We start from the raw sequence: 18,646 nt of genomic DNA on the forward strand, positions 1-18,646 counted from the left end.
CCTACTAGGGGTTGGACAAACCCTCTAAAAGCCCATTTGCTACTCACGTCGACCGTAACGAATGACTTACGAATCGAAATCGTATCGTTACTACTTCTATTCTGAAATAGACATGTCCTTGTCCAACAAAGGTAAAATCCAATTAGATTATTTTAAAACTATCTATGGAACCAGAAAGAGTATGTTGATGTGTTTCGACTACCGCTTTTCCCTCTGGAAAACCTTTTCTTTGTAGTTAAAAATGGCTTACGTTAACCAGGAACACTTGCCGTCATGTGGCCAAAAGTAGAACTTGGGTCTGTTTTGCTGACAGACGCCTATTATGCGGCCATGAGTGCTGATGTTGGTTGAGGGGAAATTATTTATTGTAATATTTAAAATACATTTTTAAATTGTACTCTGTATAATGACTAAATATTCAAATTATAAATATGCATTTTGTACAAATAAAGGCCTCAACTATGCCTTATCCCTAATAGACCGCTGGTAACATGAGTGCCTATGTTGCTTTAAGAAAAAATAGTAATTAATGACCATTATTTGTAGAAAAAAATATTGGATTACATATTATTTATTATTTAATACATTTGTACAAATAAATGGCTCCCTTCTAATGAATACCGTATCCCTAATAGGGGCCAGGTACTCAGCCATGAGTGTGCAGTATAGAGATACAGTACAGTAGTAATAGTATGAATGTATGCATGCAAGTATTCAACTTTACAAGTTTATACACTTGGTGTGAGTGTGCAGATTATTTGAGAACTTGCCTCTTTTGGCTCGACCACTCTGCATGCCATCCTTCACAGAGGCCGGGAGGTCACGTGACCCAGCCCCCACCCGCAAAACACTTGTGATGTGTTGGCCTTGGGCCTCCTCATATGAGGAGCTTCAGGACCCGGAGGGGAGAGGAAACCACCAGTGCCAGTTGTGAAGCAAGATGATAGTGATGATGAAGTACTGGCTGTGGGGCGTCGTGTATGGCACCCTCCTGATGCTTGGTGACGTGTTGGCCACTTACCATCTCCACGCGCAGAGCTTTGCACAGAGCAGAAACAACGGACGACCAACCACGCGGACCCTCAACCCAGCAAGTACGTTCATCTCTCCCTTTAAACTTCATAAACTCATGCAAGATGCAGTTTTCATTTTTTGTTACCACATTATGAAGAGAGGAAAAACTGCACTTTTAACTCCAATGATTTAATATGAGTAATTATTAAGCATATGCACTCACATGCTAAATCTAATGCGCTCCAATGCAAGATCAGGATTAAAAAAATTGCAACAATAATATGTATAATAATGCTTATTATCTTATTATTGTAGTTTGCAGTGGTATAGATTGGCACTGAACCGTGCAGAGATGTTTAAATAATCATAATTAATCAAGAAGTTACTGAGAATATATTCTCAAGGTTGTTTTTTCTTTTTTTTTCTTTTTTTTTTTTTTTCAAAACCCCCAAAAATACCTTAATTTCTTTTGACGTATTTTATTTTGGGTTTTTTTTCTGATGAAACAAAATATTTGGACTCCCTTGCTTCTTGATGGACTCTATTGCAGTTATATATCACTACACTATGCCAATTTGCATCTACAAAGAATTATAACGATTGTAATTTTTATTATTACTTTTCCCGTAGTGATGCAGCATTACTATCATAAATTCAATGTTGGAGTTAAAAGTGAAATACTTTTATCAGTCATTTGAAATATGGCTTAATGTCAACTAAAACAGTGTGCATATTACTTTAATCACAGTTACCACATTATTTAATCATGCACAGTATTTATTCTTGAAAGATTACATGCTTAAGCAGTTATAATTGATTGTCAAAAATAAGTCTATCTGTAAAAATAAATAAATAAATAAGAATGTCTTGAGCACAGCAGGAAATCTACTTTTTGTCACGGTCCAATTAAAAGAGCAATTTTTGTTGAACAACAATCCAAGTTTTCACAGCAAAACGTATATACTAGAGATGCATGCTATTTATTGGGCACTGACGTTTTGTGACTGGATGTTTGACAAGCAATGTCAAGTCTTGACTTGTTGCAAACAACCCAACTACGTAAATTGCTAATTCCACTAATCTTTGTTCTTAAAAGAAAGTGCTCGTTACCTCTGCCCAGGCGCTCATGTTTTCGATTCTTTGTGCGTTAGCTGGATTACAGAAAAAGACCTTTGTGGAGAGGATCTTTACTGAAATGTAATGGTCTTTTCCTTGCATGCCCTACCCCTCCACAAGGAAATGGTTAATTAGGATTAAGTAATTAAGCAGACAAACACATAACAAAACTTTGAGCTTTTGTTCAGTTTGGCGGCAAACGTCTTAAGTCAGCATTATAGCAAAGTAATAATGACCACATGTATACATGTTGCAAAGATTATTAAAACAACAAAGCTTGTGGTGGAGTAAGGGTTTTGCACTGTAATGTATATTGTCACTGTAAGTTACCAAAGCCTTGTTTCCACCAGGCAGTATACAGCTCAGTTCAGTTTGGTATGGTGTTTATTTTTCTCCATTTCTCTTCAAAAGTCACAATTAAAAAAAAAAAAAAAGGACGCATGCGCTCCCATTTTAGCCCCTTTTTACTGAGCGGCTGTGGCTAGTTGGTTGAGTGAGTTACCCACTGATCGAAGGGTAGGTGGTCTTAAATCCACAATTCCACCCAACACTACAGTTTAGTACAATTCGGTACAGTCAGGTACAATATGCTAATTTTCCAGCATATGCACTATAAAAGATCCCAAAATATTCTATACTATCCGTATCGAGCCACTTTTGAGAACCCCTTTTTAGGTGTACCTTTCCAGGTAACATAGTTCCACAATATACACCGCAGTATTACTGTAAACCTGATCAGATCCTGAATTTTCTGTTTCCATTGTAAAAGATCTCAAATTCAGTGGGTACTGTCCTAAATTTCAGAACCTGTTTGTTGGTGTCGCGTTAGTATGTTTTGCTGTATAAAGATACAACTGTGATCAGGATTTACCAATCTGAAGTGTATTATGGCCCACTGAACTGAACTGAACGTTATCATTTGATGGAAACATGGCTTGCATGAATCCACAAGTTTAAAGCCACAATTCCACCAAGTACACTTCAGTTTGGTACACATTAATAAGTGTTTCTAATGTAAATATCTGATCCATACCACTTTTCAGAACCCTTTTATTTGGGATACCGATTGCAGTATTACAATACTGTCTATTTTATATGCCTCATTGGAAACATAAGCCTGATCAGGATTATTTGGTCCAAACTGTACTGTTGCAAACTGACCTGAAATGTACCATTCAGTGGAAATGCGGCTTTGGTGTATGTAATGTCAATTGACACAATCCTCCTTTTCACCTACTAATGATCTCCTCTTTGGTGGCCCTGTAGTACACAGAGGTGACTACACATATAGAGGATGGTATCACTACCACTACCAGCCACCAAGGATCCCTCCACCGGTAGTGTATCGACATTTTCCTCTTTCTCCTCCAATGACTTACCACAGATCCTCGGTCCTTCTGTGGCTCTATCAACACAAATTCAAAGGGCAACTGGTACCAGAGGTGCCCCATATTTACAAAGGTCCTGCCCCACCTGTAGTGCACCACCGTAAACACGAAGCCCCTTATTACCCGAAAGGCCCGTGTCCGACAAAATCCGCCCCCACAGTGGCGACTACGCCTGTGGTGTACCTCCCAACCGTCCCTCCCACCCTGCGACTAACCACGGCGTCAACTATGGCGCCAACTATAGCACCCACTCTGCCACCAACAACAACCTCAACCACCACGCCAGCAGTGACCACCGTCAGTCCTGTGAAGACAGGTAGACTATTACCAGTCAGGTTTGCTCAATTATTAAAGCTTATTTCGCTCTGAGTTTGTAGTTCAGCAGTTAATGTTGACTCTTTAATGGTTAATATGTACATTTGTCAGTGTGGTCCAATCAAGTGATGTTTTTATATTTAAAAAATGGTGGGGCACTGTACATAACTGTAAAAACTGAAGTGGCCTTTGGACTGTCATTCCAATTTGTCTTCCATAGGCAATATAAACTGCACAGTAAAAAACAGATTTTTGATTCATGTAAAAAAAAATATATATAACTACAACTACTAAAGACAGAAAGTTGCAGATCAATATAACTGCTTCTTTTTTTTCTGTTATTGTTGCTAGGCAAGAGATCTCTCTCGATCATAACTTCCCCATAGACGATGAAAAAAAGCTATACATCTTTTTTTTCACTGCTCTTGTTGCTAAACAGATCTCATAGGGCTCAATAATAATTGTCCCATAGACCAATGAAAACCAAAAGCATATGCAAGCCACAACCACTAGGCTGTTGCAATGCAAGGCAGGAACAGGAAGTCAGAAGGAAATTACTGCATAAACAAGACGCATATAGCCATCAATGGTAGAGCTGAATCTCTGCTCTGTATTAATTATTAAAAATATTATCAGGAAAAAACAGTACCATCTGACCCTAATCAATAAGTTGATTTAAACTTGCATGGGCACTCAACAAAACTATAAATGCATCACCTGCTCACATTTTCCATCATATAGGACCAATTTCTCTGCAATTAAGTTTGCAATTGTAGTCCATCCAGATGCTGATGAAAGACTGTGTTTATTGCACAAGCGTTCCTTGGACTGGTCACAATATAAGGTACAAGAAATAACTTGTATCCGTTGTCACTTTAATTCATGGAGAATGGGAGCAAAGATGTAGTTGTTGTTACAACCTTTTTGAATATTCAGTACCTATTAAAGGTTTAGACACATGATCTACATTGATTGAATTAGATGGTGTGTCCAAATGTTTGAATGACCGGGAGGAACAAGGGGCTGTAGTCCATCTTTAAATGTAACTTTTTTTTTTTTTTTTTTCTTCCCCCCCCCCCCCCCCTCGTCTGGCATCCTTTTCATTCAGGATGAAAGGATGAGCCCAATGTGAAATGAATGAATGCAGGCCCCTGTATCATTTGACTACCTTCTGGAGACGATGTACAAAGCCAGAATATTCTCTATACATCTGAGACTGTATAAGTCAGCCGTGTTCCTCATGGTTCAATGTGCCACTCTTTCCATTGTTCGACCAACAATGCCGTCTGAGCTAACAACTAGCATGTAATGCCGAGCTAGCCTTAATGCTGCCATGTCGATTACCAGAGTCACCGGAGTCTCAGTGCAGGAGCCGCATTTTGGACCTGGTTTTCATCATCGACAGCTCACGTAGCATTCGCCCCAGTGATTTTGAGAAGGTCAAGACCTTCCTGGCACTCATGGTCGACACGTTGGCTGTTGGCCCAGATGCCACCAGAGTGGCCGTGGTCAACTACGCCAGCACGGTCAAGATCGAGTTCCTGCTCAAAGACCACTTCAACAAGCCAGACATGAAGAAGGCCATCTCCCGCATCGAGCCCCTGGCCGCCGGCACCATGACTGGCCTGGCCATCAAGACGGCGGTGAATGAAGCCTTCACTGAGCAGTCTGGAGCCCGGCCTCCCTCCGGCGACATTGCCAAAGTGGCCATCATCGTGACGGACGGGAGGCCTCAGGACCACGTGGGGGACATCTCCGCCGCTGCCCGCGCCGAAGGCATTGAGATCTACGCTATTGGAGTGGACCGCGCGGACATGGCTTCTCTGAAGCAGATGGCGAGCTTGCCTCTGGAGGACCATGTCTTCTACGTGGAGACCTACGGTGTTATTGAGAAGCTCACCTCCACGTTTCAGGAGACCCTGTGCGGTAGGACAAAGATGGCCCCGCGGGACTTTCTTGTCCCATTAACCCTGGTTCTAGTGGCACGGTAGGAGGCACCTACAGTCTAACAGGGGCGTTCTACGCTTCGGATCATTTCAAATGAATAACAAATTTAAAAGAAGACATTCTGAACCCCTACAAGGACTGCAGGTGTCGGCACTAGAACCTGATTAGAACTGCAGAATTAATACAAAGGAAAGTTTGAGCGTCAAATAAGTCTTAAACTTTCACTTTCTTTAAAATTTTGATATTGTATCTGTGTTTTTTTTTTTTTTCAATATTGTGAGGACAGAACGTCACTTTTTCAAACCAATAAGCTTGAAAAAGGCCAATGGCCAGATGATGCAAAACAAAACAGAACATGATAGATTGTATTTAGCAGTCACTGATGGTGTAGTGGTACACTGACTTCAATGCAGGCAGTGTTGGTTCAGTACCCACTCAGTGACATTGTGAATATGAGAGTAAATAGTAGTCTGTCTCTATATGTGCCCTGAGATTGACTGGTGAAGAGTCCAGGGTGTAGTCTGCCTTTATTCCAAAGTTGGCGGGAATAGGCTCCAGCTCCCTGTGACCCTTAACAGGATAAGCGGAATAGAAAATGATGGCTGGATGGATGAGTTGATTGTATTCATAGGAAACTTTTCCCAGCCGACTGTGGGCGAGGGGTTGGTTATACCCTGGACTGGTTGCCAGCCAAGCGCAGACATTACAGGTACTGTTATGTGAAAAATAGCCATAAAAATGGTTAGAGTACATTGTTTGAGAAATGCAGATGTTTGAACAATTGAGGTTCTGTTGTCAACACTTATTTTGGAACTGTTTGATGATGTCACGTTCCTATTGATAACTGTTGTATACACACATACTGAACCTATGATGATTCTAATTACTTTTACAATATTAAAAGTTGCTGATGTAGTTTTGTAAATATTTTCCGCACATACTGTATTGTATGTATGCCAGCAAATAAATCTTTGCTTGCCCATCCTTTAATCCTGGCCTAGGTCTGGATCCCTGTTCCACTGGAAATGACTGCGAGCACACTTGTGTCAACAGCAATGCCTCATTTTACTGCAAGTGCCGCTCTGGTTATATCTTGAATGCGGACCAGAAAACATGTTGGCTGAAACGTAAGCTCTTATAATTCACTCTATGGATTCACATCCTGGAGTGAATATCAATATGTTGTTTCTGACATTGAGACTGCTAATATCATAACATGCATGGTACTGGTAATGTGTCAATTGAATATGACTTTCATGCAATGAACTGACAACGTGACATGGTGTCTTTTATTGTGATGAAGAGGTGAAGGTAGAGATGGTGGTGGATCCTTGCAAGTGTGAAGCCAGACGGGCTTTCCAGAAGCAGGCGCAGGCCGCCATGCAGCAGCTCACTGCTGAATATATCCCTTCTGTTATAAACAACACATTCTGTACTGTATAGCATGTATAGCACAACCACTGGCCACAACATTGAATGGAGGATGGACAGATGATAGATAGATGGATAGATGGATGTGTGACTAGCTGACATTTTACTGTATTTGCAAAGCATGTACCAGTAAACGTATTTGCAGACATCTCTCCTTGACTCAAGGGCCACTAGCTGACGTAGCAGGGAGAATAGAACGCCTGGAGGAGGCGCTGGGTCGTGTGTGACGCTTGACAAAGGGGTGAGTGTTGACGCTCGGGTGACGCAGCCGGGCAGTAAAACACCATCCTGGCGACCACACAGCGTGACACTTTCCATTTATTTGCACAGGCTGCCAGTGGGTGTCGGAGACATGGACTGCTGCAACTTGTACATGTGCTGCTCCATGGCTGCTGGATGGATGTCAAGCATGCAATTGCAGTACACTGTCATGGACTGTGAAGATCACATCTACAGTGATGTCTGCTCTCTTTTACGACTATGTCCTACACACATCTTTAAAACACCACAGAAATTTCAGATCTGCAATACATTTTGTGACCTCAACTGCACGCGTTTGTATTGTGTACATATTAGTTTTTTGTTTTTTTTCTATTTTGGTAAAATATGAAAATACAATACATTGTGTTCAATAATTTGCATTTAAACTGTATTACTTTTTATGCTAAAGGTATTATATTTTTTAGTTATATATTGAAGATGATCCATTTATATTATGAGTTGACATATATACTGTATACTAGCTGTATCTTTTGTTTGAATAAAAAAAAATTATAATAAGCTCATAAGGAATATTTTTGTAATTTTTAAGCAGAGCACAGCTAACAACGAAACTTAAATTACTACTACTTCCAAGGCAAAATTTATATTAAGTTGTATAAAATAGAACGATAGCAAGCATGAACCTTTTCCAATTAAGTCCCCATTCTTTGGACACTGTTATATAAAATACAGTGGTACCTGGACTTACAAGGACCCCAACTGTCTAGTTATTAGAGTTATGAGCTTTCACTTTGTCGATTTTGTTTTTCTTTCTTTTTCTTGTCTTTGTGTTGCTAGCCAAAATTTAAGCAAGCTTCAAATACACTGCTGCTTGAGAGAAGTGTGTGTGTGCGTGTGGGGGGTGGGAGGGGAATAGCCACAGTCGCCAAAGCATTTTCAGAACAAAACCTTAAAACACAAATACAAAATGAAACCACTCGCTAGGAGCATGGGGAAGACTATTTGTGAACTAATTACACGGTAAAAGGAAGTCCATGTGAAGTGAGAATAAATGTCTTGTAAATTTGAATCACCACAAAGAAGATTGTATTTAACAACCGCTTTGTCCAAGGTGCGTCACTGGGCACCATTTTAGCCACGCTTCAAAAAATCAGAAAAACTGAAAGGATGAAAAATATCCATCCATCCATTTTCTGTACCGCTTATCCTCACTAGGGCGTGCTGTAGCCTGCTGTAGCCTATCTCAGCTATCTTCGGGTGAGAGGCGGGGTACACCCCGAACTGGTCGCCAGCCAATTGCAGGGCACAGAAACAAACAACCATTCGCACTCACATCCACACCTACAGGCAATTTAGAGTCTTCAATCAACATACCATGCTTGTTTTTTGTGGGGATGTGGGAGGAAACCCATGCAGGCAGGGGGAGAACAGTGGATTTTGGGGGGTGTGAGTGTAAGAGGTTTTTTTTTTTTTTTTTTTTTTTTTTTTTTTAATGAAATGTGTTTTTTGTGTGTGTGTGTGTGAGATGTTTTTGGACATGTTTGGTTATGTGTAAGAGCTCTTTTGATGTATGAGTTATTTTGAGTAATGTGAGAGTTTTTGGGGAGAGTATGAGAGGGAAATTTTGTTTTTGGCCTGTATGTCACATCATAAATTGGGAAACATACAATGTACTGCAGCACATTTTACTAAAATTTGACTCCCCTCAATAATCCTAATGCATGATGATGCACTCATATGATAAGAACCACAGCATGTTTTCATCACCATGTGCTTTTACCGCCATGACTGTCGCGTCAGACAACATTCCGGGGTCAAAGGTGAGCCTGGGACGAGTTGGTTTGTTTGCCGGATAGTGAGCTGGACACAGAGCGTCTTCTGTGCGCGCCCTCGCGAGTCAACATTTACCTCCAGTCTACTCGTGTCTTACTAGACAGCTGCTTTATGTTTGTTTGCCACCGTGCCAGCTTTCATGGTTACCACACACATGGAAGGTGAAGCCGTGTGTCAGTGGGAGGAAGAAGACGAATGTAACTGACACGTCGCTGCGAAGTGGAAAAGCGTAAAGGTTCCAGGCGAGGAATTCCAATATGCCTGCCTTTGAAGGAAAGAAAAGACTCCTAACATCCAAAAAAAAATCTCTTGAGCTACTTTCGATCTCACAGTTTCTAATAGTAGCCCTGTGGGATATTTTTAATTATTTTGTCACAATATTTTCTGTCCATCCATCCTTCCATCTATCTATCTATTGTCCTTTAATCCACCATCCATGCTTCCATGATGTTTTTTTTCATATCCTAAACTGGGGGAGTGAACTCCAGTCACCCTTGCAAGGAATAAAAAGAGGAATGGCCCCGGATGACTGGCCGACTGAATGACTGAAGGTGTGTGATGGATGGTTGTCCTGGGTGCGCTTGGACTTGAACACTTTGTGTCAAGTCTCTCAGTCGGTAAACTGCATACCACAGCACGGAGAGACATTTAAGGCATCGACCGGCGATGTCAGTCCTTGAACGGCACGCTGGACCACATTTACTTTGGGTTCACATGGTCGTTTTCATGTTTTTCAAGTAAGTAAGTAAGTTGAGCGAGAACATAATGGGTCATTGTAAATAAAAAGGGGATGATTGAAAAGAAGAGAAAATGCATCCATTATACCATAAACTGCATAAAGTATGAAGAGTTAGATTACTCTGAATAAACTTAATGGTCATCCGATGCCCTTGTTTGGTCCCATTTACAAGTAAATAGCAATTACTGCATAAAATCAATTGTCTCTTCAAGAAAGATGTCCCTTATATGCATACGATTTTCAAAATGCTTTAAATCCATTTTGATTTTTTTTTTTTAGATAAGTTAAATTTGTGTTGCCAGATATGCACATTTTTACAAATATTGCAGCCCATTAAATGAATGCATTGGTGCAATCTAAATATGATACAAGTCTGCACACAATAAAATAAAAGAGCTACCATTTAAAAACAATTTGGGCTAATATCTCATTTTGGAAAAGAGCTATTCATATGTTATAGCCGTGTCTATTGGACAATTAGATTCGTATGGCTTCTTCTGATCATACACCCAATGTAATGTATGTTTTCTTTCTCCTTTTCTAAAAAGTAATAAATAAGTAAATACAATTAAAAAAGACTATCTTTTGAATAAGTGGATCAAGCTACATGTACTCATTTAGCACATTTTTGCTCTTTTTTCAGCAACGTCAACATTCATTACCGTACATTCATTACCGTTTCACACAGTGTGGATATAAATGAGGCACAAAATAGGAAGTGACCTCTGCATCGTTGAGGTGCCACTTTCACCCCAACAGATGTGTTCTTCACTAAGGAAATTCTGTAAGAGTCTCAAAACCGCAAATAACTCAACATGGGTCAATATTTAAAACTAAACTTGAATGATGGTTTTGTCTTGAAATATATTCGCATAAGGCACCAGAAACGAAGCCGGGGGATGACGTCACATCCGCATTTGGCCACAACAATGGCGGATGAGTGTGCACAAATACTCCAAAATGCCAACTTTGAGTTTAAAAACTCTAATTTCAAAAGGGCCGAAGAACTTTACAACAAGTTCATTTCGTCTTGTGAACATTTCAGGTTGTTGTTGTTTTTTTGTCTAACTAAGCAAGTTGGAATAGATAACAGAATTCTAAATTAAAACAATGTCATGTTTTTTTCACAGGGAACGTGAAGCCTCTTGTTTGGCGACAGCTTACAACAACCGCGGACAAATAAAGTATTTTCGGGTGGATTTTAACGAAGCCGTCGAGGATTACACCTCGGCGATACAGGCTGATGACAAGTTTGAAGTAGCGTTCTACAACAGAGGACTAATACATTATAGACTGGGTAAGGAAAGGCACTCAGGACCAGGGATGTCGGTAGCTTCCGTGTTCCGGCGATGGCCTTCAAAATAAAACCAACTATTTAAAATGCGGTGCCTTTTGATTGTACAGGACTAGTCAAATGCAAAACAGTTATTATAAGTTTAGTGTTAACGTTATCCGAACGTCACAAATGCCCCTTTCCTCTCAAAATACAGCGTTTCCGTTTCCCAATATTACATGTACTCTACTGGATAATCAATCAAATAACTTTTGCTTCTTTTATAAAATGCCATAGAAAAATGTTTCAAAAATGTATAATCGTAACAATTTGACTTAAGGTTAACATGATTTACCTGCTTGTAGAGCCCAACATTGGGTTGGATAAAAGTGTTGTCTTCTTTACGACACGAGGTGGCGCTGTGTGTACAGTACCAATCCAAATTCTATGTGGGAAACTGGAAATGCTGACTCAACCCGCCAATGTGACACCTCATTTGAAAAACATCCCCTTCACTACTCTTAATGTCTTGTAGGTTTCTTTGACGACGCCGTTAGGGATTTCCGACGAGCTTTAAAGCTCAACGAAACCTTTGAGGATGCCAAAGTCGGCCTTCGACGGACTCTGCTGGACCAACAGGACAAGACAAACAGAGAATATTGACATATGTGATCATTTGTGTCCAACCTGTGTTGTTTATGTACATACATGCACATTTAACTCATAAAAATGATATTAAATAAAGTTTTTATGTCCCTTCACAAGCCCATTTGTCTAGTTAAAGATGAAATACAAAGAAAACTAGAATCCCACTCAGGAGAACACACTGACCTCAGCCAAAGCTGAACAGTCTTAATTTAATATTTACAGTGAACAGACTTCCTGGTACAGGGTTTCCCTAAATTATGGCTAAATAAGCATTAAAAAAATGCATACTTTCAACAACACAATTTTTTTTTAGCATGTAAAGGTTGATACAGCTGGATACAAAAACTCCACATTAATGTCAATTTTAGCACATTCCTTATGCGTTGAAACAAGTGCTACACTATACTATATGTTGTAACTGTGATTAAACCATCACCTTGAGGATAACCCAGAAAAGGTCAAGGAAGCTAAGCTCTGGTGAGCAGACGAGACCATGTGACCAAAATAAATAAGATTGATGAGCCAGCATGTCTGCCAGAGTATTGAGAGAGAAAACCCCACACAAGTCCAGGGTAAACATGCAAACTCCACACGGATAAATGTCAGAGCCTGGATTTGAACCCCCAACCTCGGAACTGTGGGACAGATATGCTTTCACCACTTGTTTACAATGACGAATCGTTCCTTTCAAAACCTGATATATCAAATGATTCAACTGACAAGTGGAAAAATCATTCATATGGTCCTTTCTCAATGTGCTCTAATGATTGTTGGAGCGAGTAGTTTAGGGGTTAACAATGAGAAACCTTTTAGAAGACAAACTAGCTTCAATGTGTGTGTTGGTGAGATAAATTAGCTTCAATGTGTGTGTTTGTGAGTCAGGGACTTGATTATGGATGCAGATCACCTGTGCGTCCTCAGTACAAGCAATATAAAACAGGTGGCGAGGCCTTGGTGAAGCAGTCAGCCCCTTCTTCACTTCAGAGTTGCTGGGGCATGCTGGGCTTTGAGTGCCAGTCTCTGCAAGTGGTTTCATTCCTTTGACTTTTTTTTCTCCTCCCCCCCTTTCCTGGATGGTGTGCCTGTGCTCAGACTAACTGCAAAATGTCATATTCAGAGAATGTGTGAGTATCTCATTTCTTGCTACTCAACTATGATTTTCTTGTAATGTTTGTGTTTGTTCTGAAAGACTGATACGGAGCCTGCTGGCAGTGGTGATCGCCTTGAGTCAAGCAAAGCCCAATACTAAGAGCAACACAGAGCCAAGTAAGTTTTTATTTTTTATTTTTAAATTCTACGTTGTGCCCACTTTGTCTGTCTTTTACCACAGGTGGTTTAAAAGCTGACTGTGTGGGTAACTTGATGAGGCTCTCCCTGGACAAAGCCCTGGCTGTAGGGAACCAACTAGAAGTAGAGGCCATCAGTGAGTACAGTGTTAACATTTTAAAAATGGGTCAGATTCAATGACTTTTGTTTTTAAAATGATTGCTGTCCCCTCCCTCAGATGGCACCCGACACATTGTTCTAACACCTGCCTTGGCTGCTCAGTGTGGGTACAGCATGGAGTCTGACCTGTGGGGTAACACCAGAATCTACACTTCACTGATGGGCTGCTATGTGGACAACAAAGTATTTATTTATTTTGTTTTTTTTGGGTGGTGATTGGTGGCTTTTTACTATGCTGCATCAAACCCATGTCAAAAAATAAAAAGGTAGTACTGCTTGTAGCTGGAATTGCCTGGATAAGAGCAATGGTACCATTTCTGGCTGGGTTCATTTGGGCAGTTTTAGTGTGCTCAGAAATTTCACGTTCTCGTAAATTCAAAATTACAAGTTGAAACAGTTTTTCTTCTGTTCTGTCCCCAAGTAGCATGTTTAAAGCAGCTTGTCATGGGGGAGGAAAGGGATTCCCTTTATCTGCACTGTCTTTGGCTGTGCAACAAGTGCAAACCTGAATTTACTTTTTGCAATTCAGTTTTACCTTTTTGGGGGAATAAAACCTTGTTGGTTACTTGGTATAGCGAAAGCTTTGAGTTTTTGTTTTGTTTTAAACTGTGCTTGGGAAAGGTCTAATTGTCAAGTCAACAGGCATAACTAGCTAATGCCATTTCTGTATGCTAATATTTTAACTCACTATTTGGGGTTCTAACTGGTAGTCATGTGTACTTTGTAGGATGATGCAACCTTTAATATTGGCCTAAAACTGCAAATGTATAGCAATAGACCAGAAGATGTGGTCTCTCATAATGTGATGAAGACTTGCAGCTACACCCACTGGGCCACCAGAGAGATTCTTTGTGACAGAAACTACATGGAAGTAGGTGGATTTTAGTTTTGTAACATTTCAGCAATTTTTATAAAGTACTGTAGCTAACAAAGTAAATGCATTTTCCTTAGGTGTCAAACTACATGCCCCCACCTGTTCCCGAAACAAAGGATGAGTACTCGAATGCTGTCCCCGGTGTATGTGACTAGGAACAATGTAATAAATGGTTGTGGCCTTTACATTGTAATAATGCAAATCCCCTTGTTTAGGCACCTGGTGTAGAGCATGGTATCTGGAAGCTGACTTTCTACACACCTGATGCAGTAGTGATGATGAAGGATGAGGCCGAACAAGCCGGATACAAAGCCATGACCACTGCTAGCCGTCTGGTGGTGCGAAGCCCCTACGAAACGGCCGAAACTTACTCTGAGGATGTAAGTGACGCGCAGCATTTCTAGTTGTACCAACAGCAGTATAACTAAAATGCTCATTAGGTGGCTGGAGTCCCAATGGAACTTCTCAAGGTTAGCATCTACCACAAGAAGCCTGAAGGTTTGACTGTAATGAACATGGTGGCTGCTTGCCCTACAGGTGAGGCTCTTGATTTGTGAAATTAAACATTAGCTCAGTTTAACCTCAATTGATTCTTCTGACAGGTGGCGTCCTCTTCGCTGATGACGTGATCTCTTGGCATGTCCCCCGCCGTGTGACGCCCCTTCTGGATGGAAGTGTTAAGATCCTAGAGATGTACATGGGCATCAACGGGCAGCGTCTGGATCGCCGTCAGCTGGTCGCACGTGGTTACACTCTGTCCGCTACAGAGTTTCACCTTATTGTTGAGATCCCTGTGGGTTCTCCTGATGGCTTCAACAAGGTTTGGCGTGTCCTAAATCTGGTATGCGGCATGGCCATCTACATTATTTAAAACTATGCATAATTGCAGAGCCACGCCCCAGATTACCAGTACCACATCACCTACACAGTGGAGCCCATGCTTGAAGTCCTGTGGAGGTGTGAGAGAACCCAAGAAGATACCAGATATAAAATTCTGTTCCCCATCACCACACCGCTTATGCCCAGGCCCCCTCAAGCTGTTGACTGTAAGTCAATATTTCTATACTAGTGATGCATGTATGCCCTTGGAAGTCTAACAAAATATCTTTGCAAAAGCAGTTGGATGCTTTAGTCATAAAGACAGTGATGAAATTAGGACTTGAAGCAGGAATTTGTAAATGTAGGTAGCCTCAATTGCAATCGTTATATGACCTCCACCTATAGATTGTTTTTAAACATGCTCATAACTTTAAGATTAGGGGTAATATTGCTCTGAAAAGTATATTAAATGGTAGTTTTTGCAGTGTGGGACCTTTACAAAAATCTTGTTATTCTGGCACTTGTATTTAGTTCACTGAAGTTTCAAAAGCAAATTTCTTCAGGGTTCTGTTAAGCGCATCCACTTTACAAATTCTCACTTGTTTAGTGACCAATGCAGAGGAGAGGTTGTTCAGCATCCACGTGGGCACCTTCCTTGAGGATGTGGAGCTGAAAAATATCACATTCTCTACTGGCACGTACACTTTGGAAGAGTGTGGAGCCAGAGGCTATGTTGTAAAAGAGCACAGACATCCTGGTGGCACCAAGAGCTTCTCTCTGAAAGTTCCCTTTGCGTTCACTGAAGTACTCAAAAATGTATGTAAACTGGCAACAGGGTTCTCCAATATTGAAAAGTGCAAATGAGGCTGATTCTCATCTCTCTACAGAATCCTGAGCCCTTGGTTACAACTTACACTCTTGCTCTGGTCCTTGGTTTCTTAATCTATCCTGAAGCAACTCCTTTTGCTCACCCAGTAGAGGTGGTGGCATCTCTGCAGGATGTTGGTAAGAAATGTTCCCCATTTGAACACTCCTTTGCATTGAGAACATGAGGTAATGCTTTTTCTGTTCCCTTAAGTTCTTCCCACCATCCAAGGAACCTGTGATCAGCATCTGTTCTACATTGAAGTGACGTTTGGAAGTCAAGGCAAAAACTTCCAGACTCAGGTTGGATCCCAGCCACTAACACCTGAGCTGGCTCAAGCCTTCAGATTGCAAGAGAATGAGACCCATCTCAATCTTTATGTTCCCGTTACTGCCAAAGAGACAGCATTTGAGGTAGGCTTAGCTGTAACACAAGCTGACTTACAATTGCATTCTATAACTGTTTGTTTTCACAGTTCATAACTTCAGATTCAATCAGAGCTAGACTTGACATGCTGCTTTGGGAACCAAACAACAACTGGATGCTTGCTGATCTCTATCTGACCTGCAACTTCCCCTTGAAGACCACTGGTATGAATGAAAATTGCATGACAAATGTATTCTCGATGCTGATAACCACATGTTCTGCAGGTCAAACTTGACTTGCTGACCCATTGGGTAAAAGTGCATATTTCTAGCCACCAAAGGTTGAAATCTGTTAGTTGCATGGGCCAGCACAAATTCTCAAGGCCATGGGCAGATTATATTGACCTGGCAATGCAGACTGAAATCTGATTGGACAAATCCAACAGTCATACTAGAAGCAGTGCAGCCAAGAGAAATGCTGAAATAGACTTGAGGATTTTCCACCTAGCAAGAAAGCAAACGTTTCATTGAAGGCAGTGAAAGCCACATTGGCATAGAACTTCAACTTGTCTCCTCAGTGTGCCACCCCAACGGAACCATGACTGCTCTGGCTGTCAAGGTAGAGTCAGTTCCCAACCTCACCCCCAGCTGGCTCACCTTGAAGGACAAATTCTGTAAACCAACCTTCAGTGATGACCGCTTCGCTTATTTCTCATTCAGTGTTGGTACCTGTGGAACCACGAGAACTGTAAGTTTGTTTAACCCTGTACAGAATTTAGGTTGGTGTGCTAACACTTGTTGTCTCCAGTTCTTTGAAAACTACATGATGTACCAAAATGAGATTGGCCTCTATTACAAAGGAACTTCCTACACATCACCCAATGATCCAGAGTATAGGTAAATCTTCATCCTGAGCACCTTTTTTAAGCACAGCTAATGCATTGTTACCTCAGCTGCATTCTTCACTCCTAATAGGCAAACTGTGTCCTGCTACTACATGGTCAATGACACTCAGACTGTTGCGTTTGGCTACAAATCGCGCAGCACTTACCCCTCAGCAGACATTGGCTTGGGACAGCTTGATGTGCAAATGAGGCTAGCTCATGGTAAGAATTCTTATCAACATGTTCAAGACAATGGCTAATAATTTTTCTACTCCTCAGATTCTTCCTATTACTACTTCTACCAACCTGAAGATTACCCAGTAATGAAACACCTCAGGGAGCCTCTGTACTTCGAGGTGGAGCTGACTCATTCTAACGATCCTTCTCTGGAGCTCATTTTGGAAAGCTGCTGGGCCACTGCTCATGAAGATGGAAATTCTCTGCCCAGTTGGGATATCATTGTGAAGACGTGAGGTTTTCTTTTAATTACTTCAACATGCTCTCGTCACCCCCACTAATGGTCATTTTAAATCAACAGTTGCGAGAACAAAGACGACAGCTATGTTACACTCTTCCACCCTGTTACGGCTGATGCCAGAGTCAACATCCCACCCCACTTCAAGCGCTTTTCTGTAAAGATGTTCACCTTTATTAAAGATGACCAGGTTCTTAAAGATGAGGTACAAGTTTATTGTATCTATTAAAAAGAATGTATCTTTTACAGACTACTAACAGAAGTTTGTATTTAGATCTACATCCACTGTAATGCAATGATATGTGACACAAATGGTGACTCACACGGCATCTGCAGAGGTCAGTGTCCACGTCGCAGTCACAGCATTTCTGGATTTCATGGAATCAAAGGAGTAAAAAGAAGTGAGTCTTAAACTATTGAGTCTGATTGCAGCAACATGTCCTTAACAAATGCTTGTTTTTCAGCAAAGAGAAGCACAGACTCAACCCGGCAAAGGAGGATCTCATCTGGACCAATTTCCCTCTTTAACTCTGAATAAAGATTCTTAAAGTAAAACTTGTTCCTTCTCATTATTCAGACTTGTGACTATTTGAAAGATGGTTAAATACTGTGTTGGGATTCCAGCTGGTACAAAATTTACTGCACTTTACAAAAAGGATCCAATGTATTTAGTGGAGGACTGCATTCTACAATTGTAATTTAGGCATCTTGGCTAATTCAACAGTGAAATTGTAAATCACTGCCTATTAAAACTCTTAAACCTGCCTCTGAGTCAAAATTGAATATTCAGTGAATATCAGCCAAAGCTGAACAGTCTTTAAAATTTACAGTGAACAGACTACCTGCTACAGGGTTTCCTTAAATTATGGCTAAATAAGCATAATGCATATTTTCCACCTTATTTTTTTAGCATTTAAAGGTTGATGTGCTTGGCAAGATTATTGGGAATGTGATACAATAACTCTAATTTCAATTTTAGCACATTCCTTGTT

General features: G+C 40.8%; 3 protein-coding genes across 3 annotated transcripts; all 3 read left to right on the forward strand.

Moving 5' to 3' along the window:
• Window positions 1-90: 90 nt before the first annotated feature.
• matn3a (matrilin 3a) lies at window positions 91-7,987 on the forward strand. Its single transcript, XM_061754929.1, has 7 exons — window positions 91-1,094; window positions 3,397-3,467; window positions 4,942-5,759; window positions 6,782-6,907; window positions 7,084-7,182; window positions 7,383-7,452; window positions 7,542-7,987. The coding sequence occupies exons 3-6, from the start codon at window positions 5,159-5,161 to the stop codon at window positions 7,436-7,438; spliced, it is 882 nt and encodes a 293-aa protein (XP_061610913.1). The 5' UTR covers window positions 91-1,094; window positions 3,397-3,467; window positions 4,942-5,158; the 3' UTR covers window positions 7,439-7,452; window positions 7,542-7,987.
• A 2,916-nt stretch (window positions 7,988-10,903) lies between these two features.
• On the forward strand, window positions 10,904-12,211 carry ttc32 (tetratricopeptide repeat domain 32). Its single transcript, XM_061754659.1, has 3 exons — window positions 10,904-11,050; window positions 11,136-11,302; window positions 11,814-12,211. Exons 1-3 carry the CDS (start codon window positions 10,905-10,907, stop codon window positions 11,939-11,941), a joined length of 441 nt encoding a protein of 146 aa, XP_061610643.1. The 5' UTR covers window position 10,904; the 3' UTR covers window positions 11,942-12,211.
• A 465-nt stretch (window positions 12,212-12,676) lies between these two features.
• On the forward strand, window positions 12,677-18,209 carry LOC133468580 (uncharacterized). The gene is made up of 21 exons (XM_061754658.1): window positions 12,677-13,050; window positions 13,116-13,192; window positions 13,257-13,349; window positions 13,431-13,555; window positions 14,100-14,243; window positions 14,324-14,389; window positions 14,462-14,626; window positions 14,687-14,783; window positions 14,849-15,066; window positions 15,136-15,292; window positions 15,673-15,881; window positions 15,953-16,070; window positions 16,144-16,343; window positions 16,406-16,520; window positions 16,874-17,043; window positions 17,104-17,192; window positions 17,271-17,401; window positions 17,459-17,648; window positions 17,718-17,859; window positions 17,929-18,055; window positions 18,119-18,209. The coding sequence occupies exons 1-21, from the start codon at window positions 13,031-13,033 to the stop codon at window positions 18,190-18,192; spliced, it is 2,727 nt and encodes a 908-aa protein (XP_061610642.1). The 5' UTR covers window positions 12,677-13,030; the 3' UTR covers window positions 18,193-18,209.
• Window positions 18,210-18,646: the final 437 nt, after the last annotated feature.

Source organism: Phyllopteryx taeniolatus, chromosome 18, assembly GCF_024500385.1.
Source record: "Phyllopteryx taeniolatus isolate TA_2022b chromosome 18, UOR_Ptae_1.2, whole genome shotgun sequence".
Taxonomy (NCBI): domain Eukaryota; kingdom Metazoa; phylum Chordata; class Actinopteri; order Syngnathiformes; family Syngnathidae; genus Phyllopteryx; species Phyllopteryx taeniolatus.

Bases quoted from the DNA above. Each gene is read 5' to 3' on its own strand.
- ttc32 (XM_061754659.1), top strand. From the start codon at position 10,905: ATGACGTCACATCCGCATTTGGCCACAACAATGGCGGATGAGTGTGCA. The intron at 11,051-11,135 runs GTTGTTGTTGTT...TTTTTTTCACAG, and splicing joins TCGTCTTGTGAACATTTCAG to GGAACGTGAAGCCTCTTGTT. The intron at 11,303-11,813 runs GTAAGGAAAGGC...AATGTCTTGTAG, and splicing joins ACTAATACATTATAGACTGG to GTTTCTTTGACGACGCCGTT.
- matn3a (XM_061754929.1), top strand. From the start codon at position 5,159: ATGCTGCCATGTCGATTACCAGAGTCACCGGAGTCTCAGTGCAGGAGC. The intron at 5,760-6,781 runs GTAGGACAAAGA...ATCCTGGCCTAG, and splicing joins GTTTCAGGAGACCCTGTGCG to GTCTGGATCCCTGTTCCACT. The intron at 7,183-7,382 runs ATATCCCTTCTG...CTCAAGGGCCAC, and splicing joins GCAGCAGCTCACTGCTGAAT to TAGCTGACGTAGCAGGGAGA.
- LOC133468580 (XM_061754658.1), top strand. From the start codon at position 13,031: ATGTCATATTCAGAGAATGT. The intron at 14,627-14,686 runs GTAAGTGACGCG...AATGCTCATTAG, and splicing joins CCGAAACTTACTCTGAGGAT to GTGGCTGGAGTCCCAATGGA. The intron at 17,193-17,270 runs GTAAATCTTCAT...CACTCCTAATAG, and splicing joins CCCAATGATCCAGAGTATAG to GCAAACTGTGTCCTGCTACT.